Source organism: Gymnoscopelus braueri (assembly GCF_963280865.1).
Source record: "Gymnoscopelus braueri genome assembly, chromosome: 23".
Taxonomy (NCBI): domain Eukaryota; kingdom Metazoa; phylum Chordata; class Actinopteri; order Myctophiformes; family Myctophidae; genus Gymnoscopelus; species Gymnoscopelus braueri.
Genome location: NC_137625.1, coordinates 10,815,401 through 10,837,143, shown reverse-complemented (window position 1 = coordinate 10,837,143; position 21,743 = coordinate 10,815,401). Strand labels below are relative to the sequence as shown.

The 21,743-nt window shown below is 42.5% G+C and overlaps 1 protein-coding gene across 1 annotated transcript in view; it reads left to right on the top strand.

Annotated features, from left to right (window-relative positions):
• LOC308079253 (receptor-type tyrosine-protein phosphatase zeta-like) overlaps positions 1 to 13,447 on the top strand; it is a gene marked incomplete at both ends in the record, with an annotated part of 49,733 nt that extends 36,286 nt beyond the window's left edge. Inside the window, 18 exons of the mRNA XM_080420628.1 lie at positions 2,834 to 2,981; positions 3,942 to 4,033; positions 4,144 to 4,229; positions 5,441 to 5,461; positions 6,897 to 6,993; positions 7,406 to 7,488; positions 7,945 to 8,079; positions 8,199 to 8,330; positions 8,499 to 8,656; positions 9,318 to 9,453; positions 9,585 to 9,731; positions 10,457 to 10,550; positions 10,779 to 10,852; positions 10,940 to 11,068; positions 11,158 to 11,310; positions 11,785 to 11,927; positions 12,163 to 12,298; positions 13,304 to 13,447. Coding sequence (XP_080276754.1) covers positions 2,834 to 2,981; positions 3,942 to 4,033; positions 4,144 to 4,229; positions 5,441 to 5,461; positions 6,897 to 6,993; positions 7,406 to 7,488; positions 7,945 to 8,079; positions 8,199 to 8,330; positions 8,499 to 8,656; positions 9,318 to 9,453; positions 9,585 to 9,731; positions 10,457 to 10,550; positions 10,779 to 10,852; positions 10,940 to 11,068; positions 11,158 to 11,310; positions 11,785 to 11,927; positions 12,163 to 12,298; positions 13,304 to 13,447 — 2,108 coding nt within the window. The remainder of the gene's footprint in view (positions 1 to 2,833; positions 2,982 to 3,941; positions 4,034 to 4,143; positions 4,230 to 5,440; positions 5,462 to 6,896; positions 6,994 to 7,405; positions 7,489 to 7,944; positions 8,080 to 8,198; positions 8,331 to 8,498; positions 8,657 to 9,317; positions 9,454 to 9,584; positions 9,732 to 10,456; positions 10,551 to 10,778; positions 10,853 to 10,939; positions 11,069 to 11,157; positions 11,311 to 11,784; positions 11,928 to 12,162; positions 12,299 to 13,303) is intronic.
• Between the last annotated feature and the right edge of the window lie 8,296 nt (positions 13,448 to 21,743).

Sequence of the window (21,743 nt, the reverse complement as noted above, 5' to 3'; positions counted from 1 at the left end):
TGCCCTCTAGTGGTTATCTTTTTAACAGCTGCCCATTGCTGTTTGACTTGGGGATGCCTCTGTTGCTGTTTCTCTCAAATCACGTGCTTCTCAGAAAGCAACTCGCCAATCCTCATTTCCTCTTTGCATCATTCTCATCTTTCTTCTGGTGGATGGCTATGGGTATGATGATTCCTCTTCAAAGTCCTAAAGAACTCTCCCTCCATTTTGACATCATGGATGGATGGATGGATGGATAATGAACCATTTCTACTCTCTTGAAAAGGACATGTTCTTTTATCACATCAGTGAGTGTGATTTGGGACTTACAGCTTCTTGCAACACCAATAAACTTAAGATATTACATAACCACTCTATACCGTATACCTGTGTGTCATTTAGTGTAATGGATGCGTTGTCACATAAATACAAAGACCCCTCCGAGTTTATATAGTATTTACTTGTGATTCAAAACTTTGCTATGAATTTTCTTCTAGCGAGAAAACCTTCACCCAGGTCTGAGGGAACATCTGTGGATCCCATGGACCGATCCACTGGACCCCTTTCAGAAGAAGGATTCTTGACAGAGGGGATATTAAACAGGGGAATGCCCCAATCTCCCTCTCCGTTTGAAGAATCCGTCAGCAGCCTCCATCCTACTTTAGTCTCCCCTAAAGATGGAATGAGGGATGTTACCGTTCAGCTTCATGACAGGCTCTCAGAAGAACTGACACAACACTCTAATACCCCAAACAAGCTTCCTACTGAGGGTGTGTCGACCAGGCTTGACTCTTCATCGGATGAGGATCTGAGCATCATCTTGGGAAATTCTGGTGCATCAAATACCTCTTTCACTCAAAGTGACACCAGTGCCCTAAACCTTTCTTCACAAACCTCTCAGAATATGTTGGATATTTTACGAATAAATGTTCTGCATGAAGAAGATGGAGCTAAAACACATCCTGAGCAGCACTCTCCAACCTCCACTCAGTATTTTTCCACCTCTGCTTTGAATACTTTAAGCCCTTATTTCACCCATTATTCAGGGGAAAGCAGTACAGATGGACAGATGGATAGCAGTGGCTCAGGCTCTGGTATGTATAGCAGCAGCCTCAGTCATGATTGGGACAAAGTGTCTTTGCTGACAATCAATGCTGACCCTGTGACAAGAAGTGAGATGGATGCAGAAACTAGCAGTGAAACGCAAAGCCTTAGAGGAGGCTATACAGAGAGTGAGCCAGGGGGTGAGTCCAAGAGTGAGACAAGAATTAAGGATGATGAGGTAGCCAGTGACAATGAGACAGGCAGGGACACAACAAAAGGAACAAAGAGAGGAAACAAGATAAACTTTGTTACGGACATTTTGACTGACTTCTGGACAAGAAGTGAGACAGAGGGCGAGTCAAGCGGTGAGACTGAGGATGCTCCCTCTAACGATGAAGATGTCCATATAGTTAGAACTGAGGTCACAACCAAAGCGGTTGGTTGGCCGGAGGAATCCAGTGGTTCTGGAGATGATGGAAAAGATGGGACGAGAGATGTTAAAACGCATAACGAGGACCTGCAGTCGTTTGTCACTCTGAGAGAGAGAAGCGAAGAGAGAGATAGCAAAGGAGATAGGAACGGTAAAGAAAGCCATGTGACGGTTTCAGCTGATCAAAGACGGGAGGGGAACGAAAACGGTAAAGACGATCTAGATCAAACCGGAGATAGGGAGGGTCTGCAGGAGGTTGTGAAGGAAAGTACGTATGAAGCAGAACTGCATGTCACTGCACTCAAGGACAGCAGAGAAGTGGATAGCATTGTAGGTGAATATGGTAATAGTAAAACAAGGTCAAAAGAAGGTCTCAAGGACGTCATGGTTAATGCCACTTCAGAGCCAAATGTGACTCTTGAAGAGTACAGGACAGGAGATGAGAGTGACGAAGAACCTGGAAATATTGAGGGTGTTGGGGAGGCTAACAGAAGCAGTGATGATGATGATGATGATGATGATGATGATGATGATGATGATGATGATGATGTTGGCGGTGGTGGTGGCGATGGTGGTGATGAAGGTGTAGTTGGGAAGGGCTTGGAGCGGCCTCCAACAGAGGATGAAGTCTCTGGTGTGGTCCGAACTCCTCTCTCAGAGTCTCGTGGTCCTCTGGTCACGCTGATGCACGGCAGCAGATGGTCCATGGAGGATCTGAAGACAGGTATTCTCTGCCACACTGTGAAGCCAATGCATCATCTCAGCATTCACTCTTAACCACTTGAACCCCAGCATCCATGTTCAGGGGGTAACGTTCACCAAAAATAGCGGATCTACCAGCTCACAATGCGTCATAATGCGACGCGTTGTGAGCTGGTTGATTCGCTATTTTTGGAGAGATTTGGTGTCGAGCGAAAGAAAGCTCTTTACCGAGTACAGTTGCAACTCAGGTCCGTTTTACTAAGTATTGACGGTTGAAGTGGTTAAAGCCTAAGGGTGAGAGGATTTCAGATGATTCACTGCAATATATTTTGTAGTATCTGGTAAAGATTATTATTATTATTTTTACAGGAACAATAACTTTATTTGAACATTAAATTGCTTGTTAAGAGGGATGTGTTGCAGTGCAGTAGTTGATGATTATGAGTTAACACACAAACCCACTGATTTATTCTATCCCAAATCTCTATTTTATCTATCTCGCTCTCGCTCTCTCTCTCTCTCTCTCTCTCTCTCTCTCTCTCTCTCTCTCTCTCTCTCTCTCTCTCTCTCTCTCTCTCTCTCTCTCTCTCTCTCTCTGCCTCTCTCTATCTGTCTCTCTCTCTCTGCCTCTCTCTATCTGTCTCTCTCTATCTGTGTCTCTCCATCTACCACCCCTAGAGGGCAGTAGTAACAGCAGCCATGAGTCAAGGGTGGGTTCGGTTGGACGAGTGGAGAACGAGAAGAGGACCGTGGTTCCTCTGGCTGTGGTCTCAACTCTCACCATCCTCTGTCTACTGGTACTGGTCGGAATACTCATCTACTGGAGGTACACACACACACACACACACACACACACACACACACACACACACACACACACACACACACACACACACACACACACACACACACACACACACACACACACACACACACACACACACACGTGGACTTTTAGTGCTCTCACCTGCACTTTTAGTGCTCTCACCTGTAATTCAGCAGCAACCCAGACTATAAGAAGTCTGGGTTGCTGTTGTTTGTGCAACAACAACAAAATTGTACAGAGAAGATAATATAATGCTAACTCTCTGTTTCCTAGACTCAATCAGTACCAGATAGTTCTATTCCATTTATTTGGAGTTCAGATTATGCAATTGAAAGTATAATCTGACATGCCAAATTACACTAAGGTCAGCATAAGAGCATTATCAGCTTCTCAAGAAAGTAGGATACATTACCAGGTAAACAATGAACCTAGCATAACATTCTGTACATTGAAACTATAAGATGCCAATTAATCAATGAACCTGGTATCTCATGGAGTACGCTGATGCCATCAATATGACGTCATAGACTGGCCTAGACTCTTTGGGCAGGCCTGACACGGAACTCCATATATGGAGCATTAAAAGGTACACAGACAGACAGATACAGAAATCTCGATATATGGGCATAAAAGGTACACAGACAGACGGGTACAACAGGTACTCTGGCAACGGGTACAATCGGTATCGCATAACCAGGTGAGGCATGGATTTTCAACTTGCATCTTTCCCGGGGAAAGATGCAAATAGGGAACCTTGTGCAACAGAGGTGTTGTGATGTGGAGTGCCACATCTATTGGCTGATGACTGTGTGTGTGTGTGTGTGTGTGTGTGTGTGTGTGTGTGTGTGTGTGTGTGTGTGTGTGTGTGTGTGTGTGTGTGTGTGTGTGTGTGTGTGTGTGTGTGTGTGTGTGTGTGTGTTGTGTCTGTGTGTGTCTGTGTGATGTGTCTGTGTGTAACAGGAACTGTTTCCAAACAGCCAACTTCTACCCAGAGGACACCATGTCTCCTAAAGTCATCTCTCCTCCATCTACACCTGTGCTGCTGGCCACAGGTAACACACATGTGCGCACTCACGCACACACATGTGCACACACATGTATGTACGCACGCACACACACACACACACACACACACTCACAACGTGTCTCTTGCGTGTTTCAGACGGTCACGAGCCTCTGACAGTCAAACAGTTTGTGAAGCACGTCATGGAGCTCCACAGCACCAACACATTCTCCAAGGAGTTTGAGGTACGTAAACACAGTCAAATCCGTCATTTCACCTTTCACAGTTTCACACACCGGATTTTGCTGTGTGGTCTGAGAGACAAACCAGTCACAGCAGTATAACCAGACCTGACTCCAGTACCCAGTAAAAATCACAGTGTTCATTCACACATGTGTTACTCATGCATTTCTAACTCATACAATTGTGGTTACATTTGTACACTCTCTGAGTTGCATGGGTTTTCAGGGTAGTGTGTTATTTTGCTCCTGTGTACTGTATGTCCAAGTCATGCAAATCCGTAGTATCCCATCTGTTACAGCGCCTTAATGCTCACCATGCCTCAATTAACATCACGTGTAGAACTTATCCACAGGAATGGGAGTTGGTTCATTTCATCATACTGCTGCCAGACAGTCATCTCAATATAGGCAGGATGGTTTGTGCAATAAATAGGTAGCATCGTTTAGTGTTTTGCCGTTATTAAAGATTACATTTAGGTAGCATATATCTTTGCTGTTACTAAAGATTACATTTAGGTAGCGTTTGCATTATTAGACAGGACAGTGGAGAGAGACAGGAGACTACAGGCAGAGATTTGGAACTGCAAAACTTGTGTTTGAATGTTTGTATGAGGTTGTATGTATAACTACACATCTTTAGCACTTTTTATGGCTTTTTTAACTGTCATGCTAAGTTAGAAAGAAGATCTATTTTGAGAATCATATACTCTGTCTTGAAAGCACTTAGGTAGTGCTTTAAAGTGACATTAATTTTGCAAATCTCCCATGATGCTCTCTGACATCGGATAGGCATTGAACGCAGCCCTTGGTAGATACACACAAGGTTTATGAGTACTTTATGCTACTGTTAACTGTATAGCGTTAGCATTACAAATAGTCATCTTCTATGCCTGGATCGCAAAATTAGTACCATTTTATCATTTTAATTTATTTTAAATTACATAATTTTACCTTTGGTGAAAAATGAAACCCAAGACACATTTTCTATATGCATTTTTTTATTTGGAATAAATGTGCGGGAGACATGTATGTTTATTCCCTCTTAGCCCCACATCTCTGTGTGTATCTATAGCCCATGTTCCTTCCTGTACCTGCACTGACTCCTCTGTCTGTCTACCTGTCTGCCTGTCTGTCTGTCTGTCATCCTTACTCCACCCCCCCCTCCTCTCCCACATCATCTCTGTGCTTTCTGCATCCCTACCACCCTCCATTAGATTGTCAAAGATTCTTATGAGGTAAGACACCTAATCCCCTTGGTATTCATGTGCAGTTGCAGAATTGCCTTTCCCCCTGTAAATTTTAGTTTGGGGATTAAGAATGTTTTTTTTGTGTCGTTTTTTTTTTGTTGCCAATAATGCTACGCAACCATCGGCAACTGCACTGATCTTGTGTTGACTTGTCTGTAATATTACAATATTGTCATCACATCATAATGTCATGAATGTCAGAGCATGATAAAGTCTGTAATGGTTCTGCGTTTTGTTAATATATTACAATCAACAGGATTTAATTTTATTTCCTGACTTTATGGAGTGAGACTTTTTGAAATGCTTAAAAGATTGTCATTGTGTGTGTAGATACTGTTGATGATCCTATAGTCAGTGGACCTCGCAGCAATGAAAAATCAGTTTTCCCAATTCCTAAACAGCTGATATTTTGGAATTTTATCATGGAATACATAATGCATGACCTACAGTATGGCAACATAGATTCTTCATAGATTCATCACAGTAAATCTTTTTTTTTTCATTTGTAACTATAATTTTCAACCTACCGTATGTTCATGTAGTTGGTCCTCACCAATGCTAATTATAAATTGACACCATTTCTGTTTACTTGCTCTGTGTTTCAGAGGAGGGCTGTATTTTATTTTTTATTTTATTGTTTTATAAATGCAAGAACAATGGCCTCTATTTCAGCCTGCTAACTTTCCAGGAAGATAAAGGCTATAGTTTCTATTAGCTTGGAATCCCCATCGATGATGTCATTGGTAGGCAGGTTTCTGAACTGTCAATAATCCATCAATGAGATGTAGAGTGAGTATATAGAAATTGTGGCATATAATGACCATTTGTGAGGACCAATAATATGAAGATATGTAGAAAAAAAAGAGAAAGGAGCACATCTGTTTGGCTGGAGTAAAAATCCCCATAAGGTGCTCTTTGGTACAACAAAATGTATTTTTGTATAAGGGAAGAAACCAAGGCACTCAAAGCCTTTAATAGTCTGGCTTTAATAGTCAAGGCACTCTTGTGGAAAAAATAAAAAGCCTTTAATAGTCTGGCTAATGCATGGCAAGAATAAAAAAAGAAAAAGAATAAGAAGAAGGGTGACTAACGTGCTAAAAGATGAAAAGCCACCCTGATGAAGGCATTGTTGCCGCAACACGTAGGACGTATTTTTTATTCTTGCCATGTATTAGACTATTGAAGGATTTTTCCACAAGAGTGCCTTGGTCTCAATTATGAAGATATGATTGAAAATGGTTGAAGTGCTCCTTTAAATTAACAGAGAAGGATTCTACTGTGTTGTTACTTACCGCCTCTGATAGGACGTTGGAGGTTATACACCAGGGGACATGGGAGAGGGGAGAAGCCCAGGACCTCCTGGGCCTCCAGGTTCTTGTAAAACACGCCGGTGGCTGATGGATTTTGCTGTCTTGTGTTTCAGGAGGTGCAGGCATGCACTGTGGACATGGGCATTACGACAGACTGCTCCAACCACCTAGACAACAAGAGCAAGAACCGATACATCAACATATTGGCCTGTAGGTGGACCTTTTATACATGTACAATCATGGCTTCATTTAGATAGGAGAGTACAGAGACAGAATTTAACCTGCTGGGATGTTGCGATTATGTGGTCAACAACACACAGGTCAGCTACCGGCATGCCCCGGGTGAACGCTTCAATATTCATTAATATAATTTAATTACGTTTTGGAATTATTACTCCTGCATGTGAAAACCTTTTGGTTTGTATTGCGAGCCAGCAAACAAAATAATTCTAACTTAGCTTTTAATTAACATCTCATGAGCTAATATTATTGTATTGAACACTTATGTTTTAGTTTAAAATGTATTACTCCTTTTTATTCTTTTGTACTGTATTGTACTGTACTATTATTATTATTATTATGAATAATAATAATGAACCTTTGTGGTTATTATTTCATGCAGATGACCACAGCCGCGTGAAGCTTTGTGACAGTCTGGACAGAGACGGAAACACTGCAGACTACATCAACGCCAACTTTGTTGATGTAATTGATATGTTGTTTTTTGGAAACCAAATGTGGAGTGTCATCCATCGTAGCTCAATACAGACACATGTAGAAGGTTGACTGGCTGGCTTCCACCCTTGCTTTGGGAACGAGAGTATGTTTGATTTGTAAAAAGAAATCAATTGCTAAATTGTGATATTATCAAACATATATGAATAACTAGAGAGGGGGATATCAACCCTCAGCACATTGAACCCTACTGTCTTTCTCAGGGACACAGCTGAGGGTCGAACCGGTGACCTTTCGATATCCAGACAGTCTCTATCCACTCAGCTATGGCTGCCTTGGCTATAATCAATAGACTATTTAAGTCCATGAGTCTGAGTTACAAATGGATAATTGAACACTCTAGATTTGACTGTGTGTACAGTTATACAGACTTGCCAAATGACTGGTTTACTGAGTGTCTATCTGTTACTCCCCTGCTCCGGTTAGGGTTACGAGCGTCCAAAGGCCTACATCGCTGCTCAGGGTCCCCTGAAGGCTGGCAGAGAGGACTTCTGGAGGATGGTCTGGCAGCAGAATGTTGGAGTCATCATCATGATCACTAACCTCAAGGAGAAAGGCCGGGTAGGAAAATACTTCTATAGGGCCCTACCGATATAAAGTACAGTATACACGGTATCAGCCAAAATTCGGTCAGGTAGTAGAGTTGACCGTCTCCATCTACTGCTGTTATGTTGTTTCAGACCAAATGTGACCAGTACTGGCCAGAAGAAAACCAGGAGGACTATGGTCCATACCAGGTGACACTTAAAAGCACCAAGACCCTGGCCTACTACACACTGAGGACTTTTACTGTCCGAGACGTCAGCAATAAGGTACCACCTACTGTATGGTACACAATACTGTACACATCTCAGTCCACAGTTTAGTTTAGTTTAGTTTAGTTTAGTTTAGTTTAGTTCTCAAGAGACATGCATGCATGATTCTTTGTGCATGTTTTGTTTCTCTCACACACACTGATGTCCTGTCCTGGTTCCTTCCAGGTGTGTCAGAAGCGTGTGGAGCGTCCAGTGGTCCAGTACCACTACACCCAGTGGCCAGACATGGGCGTTCCGGAGTACACCCTGCCTGTCCTGTCATTCATCAAGACGTCCTCCCGGGCCAGAACACAAGACACAGGACCTGTACTGGTCCACTGCAGGTACTGTACACACCACAGAACACAGGGCCTGTACTGGTCCACTGCAGGTACTGTACACACCACAGAACACAGGGCCTGTACTGGTCCAATGCAGGTACACACCACAGAACACAGAACCTGTACTGGTCCACTGCAGGTACACACCACAGAACACAGGGCCTGTACTGGTCCACTGCAGGTACACACCACAGAACACAGGACCTGTACTGGTCCACTGCAGGTACACACCACAGAGCACAGGGCCTGTACTGGTCCACTGCAGGTACACACCACAGAACACATGACCTGTACTGGTCCACTGCAGAGGTACACACCACAGAGCACAGGGCCTGTACTGGTCCACTGCAGGTACACACCACAGAACACAGGGCCTGTACTGGTCCACTGTAGGACAGGTGCAGACTGTGTCTGTGTATCTATCCTGAGTGTACATTTGTTTGTACTTTAACCACTTAAGCCCTATGTAATAGCTGTGCTACACAGTGAAGTACAGTGAGTGTACACATCTGCTATACACAACAATTTGTGTGTGTGTGTGTGTGTGTGTGTGTGTGTGTGTGTGTGTGTGTGTGTGTGTGTGTGTGTGTGTGTGTGTGTGTGTGTGTGTGTGTGTGTGTGTGTGTGTGTGTGTGTGTGTGTGTGTGTGTGTGTGCGTGCGCAGTGCTGGTGTGGGGAGGACAGGTACCTACATAGTGGTAGACAGCATGCTGCAACAGATTCAGGACCAGGGGACGGTCAATGTTCTGGGCTTCCTCAAACACGTCAGAACACAGAGGAACTACCTGGTACAGACTGAGGTAATCTCTCTCTCACACACACACACACACACACACACACACGCATTTACACACACGCATTTACACTCAGAAGACCAGCATGTTTTCCTCAATGCTGTAATCAAGTAAAGGCTCTCTCTCTTTCTCTCTAGGAGCAGTATGTGTTCATTCATGATGCTCTGGTGGAGGCCATCCTGAGCAGGGAGACCTCAGTGACCTCTGACCTCCTCCACTCCTATGTGTCTGACCTCCTGACCCCTGGGGCCTCAGGCAGAACACGTATGGACAAACAGTTCAAGGTCAGAGATGGCTCTGGCTTTGTCTTTGTGTGTTTGAATTATGACATCATTCGATTTCCCATATATATTCCATTGACATGGAATATACGATTGCTTTGTGAGGATCTCTTTAGTATTTCAACCTTTTTGTGAGAGAGACAGAAGGAAGGTTGTGAGATGTTGATGATGAAGGCATGGCACCGGAACGAAGACATTTTCAGGATTTGATCCAACTAGTCCAGCTAATACGATATCTATGCTCCGCCATACGATGGCGTCACGTGCCAAACATAGCCAATCTACAAGCTCGTTGTGAGCTTGTAGATTCAGCACACAACAACACCCGTTGTACAACAACGTATAAATCATGCTCAGATGTCCACGAAGGTGTGCAGTCGTGACCTGACCAGTGACGGACAGAGAGGACATGGTTTATTAAACCAGTGGTTCTCAAAGTGGGGGGGGGGGGGATTCGAGGGCATCCCCAGCTAAATTTGTTAATACACCATCCCAATCATTTTAACCACTTTAACCATATTTTATACCTATGTAGCTTGTACATCTGATATTTCTTACTTGAATAATTTTGAATTTTTAAACTTGGGAGTCCCTGGCACAAAACATTTTCAGATAGGGGGTCCGTGGCCAAATACATATCAATTTGGGGGATCCTTGACATGAAAAGGTTTGAGAACCACCGTATTAAACAGTGGATTCCGTATGACGGTCTATTGGTTATGTTGCAGCTGATCAGCCAGCGTCAGGCCAAACATGCAGACTACAGCACCGCCCTGACGGAGGGAAACGCAGAGAAAAACAGAGCCAGGGCCCTGATGCCTGGTGAGGAACACACACACACACACACACACACACACACAAACTTACTTCACTGTTTCTCAGTCCTTTGTGTTGATTCATCCATTTGAGTCACGTCTAACTCTGAGTTACAAATGGATCTGTTAATAATTAATTTTACTACATTTACATATAATAACATGATGTGCCTCTTTACTGTACCGTTTGTGTGTGTGTGTGTGTGTGTGTGTGTGTGTGTGTGTGTGTGAGTAGTGGAAAGGTCCAGAGTGTGTTTGTCTTCAGTTGGACAAGACTCCACAGACTACATCAACGCATCCTACGTCATGGTGAGTTGACACTCACCAAGGGGGAGCAGGGCTGCTGTGGATTGGGTTCAGAAGACATTTGACGTGTAATACTGGTCGTCTTTTCAGGGCTACCGTCTGAGTAAAGAGTTCATCCTGACCCAGACGCCTCTGAGCAGCACCGTCCCTGACTTCTGGAGAATGGTGTGGGAACACAGCACACACACCATTGTCTGTCTGCCCGATGCATGCAGTCAGGTAGGAGACACGCACACACGTGCACACGCACACACAATAATATTTCTGGATACGAAATTTCCCTTTAGCTGTGTTTCTGATTCCTTCAGAGTGAAGGGGACGAGTCCAGTGCCTACTGGCCTACTAAGGACCAGCCAATCAGCTTTCAGGGATTCACTGTGTCATTCTCAAAGGAGGAGCATGTCTGTCTGTCCAATGACGAGAGACTGCTGGTGCAGGACTTTATACTGGAGTCTCCACAGGTGACTCACGCATACACACACGCACACACAAAACATGTTGCTCCTCCTAATATTCATTATAATGGGATGCTCACACGTGCGCTTCAGATGCGTGGTGACCTAGAAGACAATGCAGAGACAATGTAATGCACGCCTCAATTTCCCATGCTGTCTTGCGTGATGTGGGAAGTGCTGTAGTGCAGTGGTTGGCTCACTGAAGGAAAACTACAAACAAAATGGCTGCCAAGTGGGGTCAACCCACGGCGCTTCTTTCCTATTGGTTAGCGCCTCGATCAAGGTTCACCAAGGTCGAACTCGCATTCGTTGGACTTCACGTGCTTCACAAAGCCGTCAACACGCTCCAATGGGATTCTCCATCCCTTTTCTCTGATGGAATGGAAGTTCTGACACGTCTGAAGCGCATGTGTAAACGGGCCCTCACACTTCAGCTTACTCTCTCTCTGCTCTTGTCTCTCTCTCTCTCTGTCCACTCAGAATGACTATGTGTTAGAGGTGCGTCAGTACAGCGCCCCCTGTTGGCCCAACCCAGACAGTCCCATCAGGAACAGCTTTGAGTTGGTCAACACGGTCAGAGAGCACAGCAGACTCACAGACTCGCCCACGGTGGTCCATGACCCGTAAGTACATCAACAACACACACCGCAGCCATTATTCATTTGATCAGCTGCAGCTGCATTGCTTACTAGCCATGATATAAACACTTTCTGTGGACAGAGACAGAGACGATATATCAGTATCTGCACGTACAATTTTCGTGTGTGCGTGTGCGTGTGTGTGTGTGTGTGTGTGTGTGTGTGTGTGTGTGTGTGTGTGTGTGTGTGTGTGTGTGTGTGCGCGTGCGCGCTGTGGCAGGTTGGGAAGCAGCATGGCGGGCCTGTTCTGTGCGCTCAGCACTCTGTCCAGCCAGCTAGAGGAGGACGGGGAGGTGGACGTTTACCAGGTGGCCCGTATGACTAACCTCATGAGACCCGGGGTCTTTAATGACGTGGTAGGTGTACCGCTCTACCACATTAACCCCATTGAGACCGGGAACGCATCTGTTGTCATTGTAGCTTTTTAGCTATAACCATTATTTTATACTTTTGGCTATTCAAAAATAGCAGAGCTGAGCTCATCTGCTATTTTTGAACATTTTAATACAATTCTTTGAATACATATATTATTTTGAAACAACATTTTTAACTCAAATCTTTGCTTCTGGAGGTCCCTGGAACAAAATATTTTACAAAGGTTCGCTTTAAAAAAATGTATATTCGAATTTTTGCACAAATGTTCACGATTTATAAGCAGATCTACAAGCTCATAGCGCGGCACTCGGTGCCGTGCTATGAGCTTGTATATCTGCTATTTTTGAATAACCAAAGTATAAAATAATGGTTAAAGTTCAAATCTAAAATGACAGATGCACACACCTGCATGTATACATCATGTTTACACTCTGGCAAACATGTAAACTATCTGTCTGACTGTTTGTCACAGTGATAAGTAACTCTGAAAGTTTTAATCCAATTTGGTCTTTTTGTTTGTTTGATTGATTGATTGATTGCACTTCCCAACATACAAGGTCAAGGTCATAGTTTAGCCTACAGTATATTGGTAAACATAGCAGGTGGCACGGGTGCAGCATCTCTGTATCCAATTTCTAGTGTTGTCATTGTCATTGTTAGTGCCCAGTGCACGGCGATGTTATTCATTCCAGTGGTTCTCAAAGTGGAGTCTGGAGACCCTCAGGGGTCCTTGAGTGGATTCCAGGAGGTCCCCAGCTAAACGAATTGATAGTTAGGAATCAAATGGACCTTATGGATTTGTAACTCCGAGAGTGTACAAATGGAACCAAATGGACCATTTGGTTCCATTTGTATCACTCTCTCTGAGTTATGAGGGTCCGTGGCCTAATGCATATCAAACTGGGGGTCCTTGAAATTAAAAACGGTGACATTGTTGATCATTGTTGGTGCCGCTGTGTAACCGGAGGCTGTGCATGTCCTTCCAGGACCAGTACCAGTACCTGTACCATGCCGTGTTGAGTCTGGTGAGCAGCCAGGAAGACCAGAAAGCTCTGCAGTCTGCTGAGACCAACGGCTCTGTTCCACTGGGACAGACCAACATCGCTGAGAGCCTCGAGTCCCTCATGTAGAGACTGTGATGCCTGATTTATACTTGGTTGTCGCACCGAAAATGGCCGCTCTACAAGCTCATAATGTGGTGTGATGCGCCACATTTTTAGGTGAAGGTGTGTTCCAAATGAGGCTAAATGGAACACACGTTGAGAATAGCAAACGTGCAGACAAACGTAGACACGAGACACAGTACATGTATACACACACACTGCAGACAGACACACACACACACACACACACACACACACACACACAGACACAGACACACACACACACACACACACACACACACACACACACACACACACACACACACACACACACACACACACACACACACACACACACACACACACAGTCATTGTGCTTGGCTACTAGGAAGTTATTTCCTGAAGTGAGGGAAAGCATTAAGGTCTTTCCAATGAAAAACCTACTCTTTTCCACCTTGGTTTTAGTCATTGCTAGACAGCATGGAGCCAGTTGTAGTGGGACCAAATGCTATTCAACAACAATAGCAATTACATAATAGTACATATTGGTTATAAAAGTCTGTAAGATCAAACCATACTTACAATAAGCTGCTTCATGAGTGCACCCATACCCAAAATAATGTCTAGTGTATTATTGCTTGAGCAAGAATAACCAGTCTGGCTTTAGTTCTCTGAGAATTGTCCAGTTTCATAGTCATCCCCTTGCCTGCCAGTGATTTCCATTGTCCAATGAAAATGGTGGATGAATATCTAGTCAGTTATTTTTGTGGATGGCCTTTAAGATAACAGGGCTTTTATAACATTTAGTTTTACAGTGCCCGGTGTGCATCTCTATGCAAACTTATTTTGTGCAAAATGCACAGGTTTTAAAAGGCCTTAACAGACTGTCCATATAGAAAATGTTTATGTTCTATGGATTCAACAGCTGTTTGGACCTCAGCGTAGGTTCCTTATGAAGGGTAATTCATATAACAACAAAAGTCATTATAGTGGAACTCTGAGGTTATCACATCACTTTAACACACATATGTAAATACAAACAAGAAGGATTGTAAAAATGCTGTTTTTCCAATAAAAATGTGTTCATATTAAGTGTACAGTTGGACCTTGTAACAGCTGGCTCCATGGTATCTGCAGCCCTGTGCCTTTTGTAATTCATGCTCTTGTACTTTAAACCTGTTTTGATACAATGGTTGTGTGACTAATATGCCAAAATAATGATCTGTTCTTTATATATTTTCTAACTGGTGACCACTGTCTTGTCGTGGTTGTTTTTGTCTGGGTTTGTATTTAACCACTCCTGTTTGTATGGTAAAGGGAAAGATATCATTAAATTAATTATTTTTTTAAAGGTGTAATCTGTAATTGAAAAAAGTACAAATTCAGCAATATTCAGCCTATATACTACAGTATGTTGATGTTACATAGCCTACTTGGGGAAGCGTGCACCTCGGCCCAAATTGTAGGTGTAATATTTTATTTAAAGAAAATTTAAATAGTTTTAGTTATGTCAAGATTTTTTTTTTTTTTGCTGAACCTCTCGGTTCTTCTAAAGATATTGATTGGCTGTCAATCTGTACATCATGTAACGAATCAAAATGTGTTGTGGCACTGGGTGGGTTTGTGTCAATAATCTGGCTTCATAACACAGGTGCTCTCATCAGACATTTTGTTGAGTGTTTGTCAACACGTCTTTAGAAAGCCAAATGAAAATAAATAAACTACAGTCATAACTGATTGTAATGTGAAGAAAGAAACCCTTGAGGAACCAGTTACTCTGTTACTTACTATGTTGAGATATTACCAATTGATGAATTAACTGCCTGTGTTTGGATTAAATGCTTTCAAATTCATATTACGGTAAATTAAGGATTTTATGCCATTATTATGCTTTATTGCATTCACTTCAATTAGTAGGTGGTTTGTGTGCGTGGCATCTGGCATGAATACATTAAGTTAACTTTTAGGCCTGTGTGTTTCAAAAGAATGATGCAGTTTATATCGTCCACATGATGTGCCTTCTCCACACTTCAGCTGTTTTCTTAATGACAGTGGATGCAGCAGAGATAATTATAGGCTATAGGTTCAAAATTGCTGAACATGTTCTTTAATGACAAGCCAATAACTGAGAATGAATTATTACTACTGAAATGTTATGATGTTGCCTTTTGCAAAGTTGTCAGGCAATATAGGCCTATTGCAATTGAACTGTTGACGCCTTGATGCATTTTTACAAGCATCAACTCTCCCTTTTTCATCCTGATCGGTGTGCTGCTCATTTTAGTTGAAGCAGTCAGATCACTCAATTAAGAGAATAAAGGTCTAGTTGTTACATTGTTGATTGTGTCTAAGGTGAAGTGAGGGAGGTCTGTTATAGACAGAAATTACTGTTACTGTAACTTTATGTAAATAGCCCTTAATAAATTAAAAGGCCAAATTGTATTTATAGCTCTATATATTTTCTATTTTACTATGAAGTTGGTTTTGGATTAAATTTGATATAATTTTAGCAGAGGATATTGTCTGGATCATGTTTAAAGTAATCCTGGAATGTTTTTTTTTCTCTTTATGATCAAAATAGCAACCTTTTCTAGTGCCACAAATGGGCACATAATGTATTTAGACATGGGTTGAAATGAGGAGTAAAGACCTGGTTCAAACATCATTTATGGTTAAAGCTGGCATTTGTGTGTGTGCGTGTGATTTCACTGGATTGTTGATACATGCTTCAGTTGATTGTTTAAAGGCATCAAGGTAATGGTTGGGTTGTTGGTTATAAGTGGGGGATGTTTTAAATATGATAGGAAATGACAGAATAAGAAATAACAATATAGCTGCAAGTGATTGAGCTAAGGCTTCATCCAGCCTGACGGTGTCTGTTGAAGATCATAGACTCTTGCCTTCTGCCATGAACCGAGCCCCTGTTTCACTAAAACTAAGATCAGTGGTTCACAAATCATTTATCAATAGAGAAATGTGATATCTCCTCGGTACCAAAACTAGAAAGTAGCCGATCTACAAGCTCACAAAGCGTTGCTATCCAAAAAGTTGTGAGCTTGTAGATCGGCTATTTTAGGAAAATAGGAAATAGGGTATACATTGAAAATAACTACTCTCAAAAAGGCATTTCATGTTATCTTATAAAAATTGCATATCTCTGCTGTCCGGCAGAAACCAGCTAACTCCAAAATGTTCATCTTTCAGGAAATGAAAAAAACAAAACAAAAATGCACAAAAATGGAGTTAGGAGGTTTTGTTCATCAATGATAAGAACTGCCTCCCGGGTTGCCAGATCATGTGCACATATCCCCCCACGGATGCGTACATGATTTGATTTGATGATTTGATTTTTCTTTATTAAAGTGTCATGCTTCCAAAGGAAGCCCAGCCCATATGGACTTACAGGACACTAGCATTTCATTTGACAAACGATGAACCGACATAATAATTCAAAAACAAACAAATAACAAACTAAAACACTCAAGCTTGGCAGATTACATAAATACAACTTAAAATACAACATTAGGCCTGTTACCTCACATCTTAACAGAGGACCGGACAAGAACCTATTTGAAGAGATGAGATTGTCTTCTACTCCAGGCACTAGAAACAAAATATGCTGTCTTAAATACCTCATAATTAAACAACCACTCCAACTTCTGGCCATCATCTTGCCAGAATAGATCAGGTTTTTGTTCTTGCATTACATCAAATAAAGGAACCCTCAAATTGTCATACAGAGTACAATAAAACATAAAATGGAATTCATTTTCGACATCTTTCAGGTCACATACATTGCATATCCTATTCTCTTCTGGCACAGCTGAGAACCGACCTACCTCAATAGCAAGAGGCAGGATACCAGCTCTCAGCTGAGCACACAATGACCGCTGGTTTCTGGTTAAAAAGGATTTGACATAGGACTCAGTACCAAAACACTGCTTAATCTGGACATATGATCTAAGTTTTGGCTTAGACCATATGTCGTTTGACCATTTCTCTTTGTAATTACAAAATATTTTTTCTTTCAACAGGTTAATGTTACAACGAAGCATATTATGAAAGATATAAGCCAAATCTGCCTCTCTGAGAATAGAAAAAACGTCCTTTATCCAGGGGTCATTGTGAGCCTTAGCCCAGTTGAAGACCTTTTTTGTTAGCCTATCCTCTGGCAGATTAATGACACGGTTCCACAACCGTATCACTTCTCCCTTTTGCCTAATCTCCATCGGTTCCCAACCCATATCTCCCTGGATTGCAAGAGAAGGGGCAAATGCATGTACCCCAAGGAAACACCTTATGGCTCTATTCTGGATAGAATTTACTTTTTTGACATCCTTAAAACCCCAAACACCAGCTGCATAAACAAGAATAGGACAAACACATGCATCATAGAGCTGTGAGTATGTGGAATAACCAATATCTTTACAGAATTTCATTTTCCTAATAATTGACCCAACAGCTCTACCTGCAGAGTCTGCCAAAACTCCAATTCCAAAATCATAAGACATAAATTCATCTAGCATAAAGCCCAAGTACTTATATGCATCAGTATAGTCCAGCGACAGGGTACCAAATGAGAACATCTGAGAAGATCTTACTGTACCTTTTTTTCTAAAGTGCATGATCTGAGTTTTACTCTGGTTGATCATAAGCCTCCATTTTGAGCACCAGACTTGAACAATATTCAGCATCTTCTGTAGATTATCTGCGGACTCTGCCAGAAGGACTATGTCATCCGCATAAAGTAAACAGTTTACAACAATATCATCCAAAATTACCCCTAAGCCTGAGTTTTTGATCTCCTGGACTAGATCATTAACAAAAATAGCAAATAAAGACACCAGTATTATATGGTGTATTTTGTAAGAGAAACACAAAGTGAATTCAGCTTTTAAACAAACATATTACCATATAGTCAACCACAGGGTGCTCTGTCTTTTCCCAAATATAACGTTTTTCCAAAATGATTTTTTTTTTTAAATCAAGAACTCTACTTTTTATTGTTTTCTGAGACACAGGTGTTTGCTTTTTGTTTTTTTAATCACAACATTTTAGTGTTTGACTTGGAGACAGGAGCAGTTGAATTATTGTCTCCGCCAGGCCGAAAGGCATGGCGAGAGAGTATGTTTTTCCCCCTGTCCGTCCGTCCGTCCGTGTGTCCGTGTGTCCTGTCCGTGTGTTACCAGCTAATCTCCGGCACCGCTGGCCCGGTCGCTGCGAAACTGTGTACACCCACTCCCTGGATGCCAATTCAGAACCTCTGCCCCACATTTTTCACACGGGCCTGTCATAGCGCCACCAGGAGGCCGATTTGTGCAAAACCCATTTTTTCCCATTACACCTACAGCTTTTAACCAAACGTCATGCAAATCAGTACACAGTATCTCTATAGTCATGTGATCAACCCGGATCTGTCCGATTTCCCATATTCCATCCTCATTGGCTAAGGTTGGCTTCCAAAGTTTGCAGGATTGGTCCGTTTTGAACAAACTGCCTCAAATCATGAACGCCGCTTGCCATTTCCATAAAATTGCACACACACATTCCCACTAGGCCGAGGAAGAAATGCCACTTGAAGGTTTTCAAATCAGCCTCATAGTGGCGCTATAACTGGCCAATTTGCATTTTTAACTATAACTGCACCGATCTGCGTGAAACTTTGCACGCACACTCCTTAGAGGCCAAGGAAAAACATCTGCACTGCATTTTTCACATCTGCTTTTTACAGCGCCACCAGGAGGCCGACTTATGTAAAATACATTTTTGGAGATTATTCCTTCAGATTCTGTCCAAAAAACACGCAAATTGGTACACAGTATCTCCATAGTCATGTGATTCTGATGGATCTGTCCGATATATCATATTCCATCCTATTTGGCTTACAGTGGCTCCAAAGTTTGCAGGATTGGTCAGTTTTGAACAAAATGCCTCAAAACATGAACGCAGTGTGCAATTTCCGTGAAATTTTGCATGCATTTTCCCACTAGGCCGAGGAAGAAATGCCCCCCTTTTCACATAGGGTTTTTTGCATTTTTATGTGGTGAAATTGTGGGAAGTTGCGAAATATGCGGAAAGTTGTGAAATATGAGGAAAGTTGTGAAATATGCGAAATATTGAAATATGCGAAAAGTTGCGAAAACTACGAAATATGTGAAAAGTTGCGAAATATGCAGAAATATGCTATGCGAATCGCATATTATGCGATGCGATGCGCATATTATGCGATGCACTTTTTATGCGATGGAGCCTTTTTGAAAAAACGTTACCCCCGCATAATTATGCGCCATTTTGCTGATTATGCGGTAAATTATGCGATCGCAAAATCACATTTTTCTGGAGGGTCTAACTTATATGACACATCAGCTCACAGCGCAGACAATGCGGCTGAGTGATGGTGTGGTGGTCTAAGCATCAGACTCTCAGTGCAGAGATTACATGTTCAAATCCCAGTCATTCTATGGTTCCTTGCTTTTCAACTTTACTAACTGAAGGCTGACACATAAACACTTCAAGAGTACGAAGAGACATACGATGGGAGTGGCTGAGAGATGGTATAGCGGTCTAAAGATCAGACTCTCAGCATGGAAATGCCATGTTCAAATCCGAGTCATTCTATGATTCATTGCTTTTCAACTTTGCTAACTGAAAGCTGACATAAACACTTCAAGACTACGAAGAGATACACCATGGGAGTGGCTGAGAGATGGGGTAGTGGTCTAAAGGTCGGACTTCCAGCACAGAGGTTCCATGTTCAAATCCCAGTTATCCCATACGTCGAAGTTGTAGTACTTTGACATTTTCAAGGCCAAAATACAAAAAAGCAAGTCAAAAGAACGAAGAGACATGTGAAGGGACTGGCTGAGAATTGGGGTAGTGGTCTAAAGGTTGGACTACCAGCACAGAGGTTCCAAGTTCAAATCCCATTCCTCTCATACTTCGATGTTGTAGTACAGAGGTTCCATGTTCAAGTCCCATACTTCAAAGTTGTTGTACTTTGAAATTTTCAAGGCCAAAAAGCAAGTCAAGAGCACGAAGAGATATTTGAAAGGAGTGGCTGTGAGATGGTGTAGTGGTCTGAAGGTCGGACTCTAAGCACAGAGGTTCCATGTTCACAAATCCCTGTTGTCCCAAACTTCAAAGTTGTGGTACTTTGACATTTTCAAGGCCAAAATACAGAAAAGTAAGTCAAAAGCACGAAGAGACATGGGAATGGAGTGGCTGAGAGATGGGGTAGTGGTCTGAAGGTTGGACTCTCAGCACAGAGGTTTCATGTTCAAGTACCATATTTCAAAGTTGTAGTACTTTGACATTTTCAAAGCCAAAAAGCAAGTCAAGAGCACAAAGAGACATGCGAAGGTAGTGGCTGAGAGATGGGGTAGTGGTCTAAAGGTCGGACTCTCAGCACGGAGGTGCCATGTTCAAATCCCAGTTGTCCCATACTTCAAAGTTGTAGTACTTTGAAATTTTCAAGGCTAAAATACAAAAAAGCAAGTCAAAACCACGAAGAGACATGTGAAGGGAGTGGCTGAGAGATGGGGTAGTTGTCTAAAGGTCGGACTCTCAGCACAGAAGTTCCATGTTCAAAACCCAGTTGTCCCATACTTCAAAGTTGTGGTACTTTGAAATTTTCAAGGCCAAAATACAAAAAAGCAAGTCAAATACACAGAAAGACATGTGAAGGGAGTGTCTGAGAGATGGGGCAGTGGTCTAAAGGTCAGACTCTCAGCACAGAGGTTCCATGTTCAAATCCCAGTCGTCCCATACTTCAAAGTTGTAATACTTTGACATTTTCAAGGCCAAAAAGCAAGTCAAGAGCACGAAGAGACATGTGAAGGGAGTGGCTGAGAGATGGGGTAGTGGTCTAAAGGTCAGACTCTCAGCACAGAGGTTCCACGTTCAAATCCCAGTTGTCCCTTATTTCAAAGTTGTAGTACTTTGAAATTTTCAAGGCCAAAATACAAAAAAGCAAGTCAAAAGCACAAAGAGACACCTGCTGACGGCCCAAAGGTGCGTTGGCGCAGTGGTGTGGTGTGCTTGATCGGTTGCCTCTGCTATAGACAGTTCGCAGGTTCAAGTCCCATGCCATCAATGTACTGGAGGACCATCGGTGGGACTGCGTCCCTCCCCTGTTTCCTGATAGTTAAAGGTGGGGGGTTATGTCTGAAAGAACTCTGCCCAGCTAAGCTTTTAAAGAAGGACACTCGAACTCATTCAGAGCCACCGAGGTCCTCCACGTGCCTCAAAGGCTCTGATGTGTTCTTGGTGTTTTCAGTGCTTTCAGTGTTTATCCACCAGATGGCCCTTTTCGCAAACCAGCGGA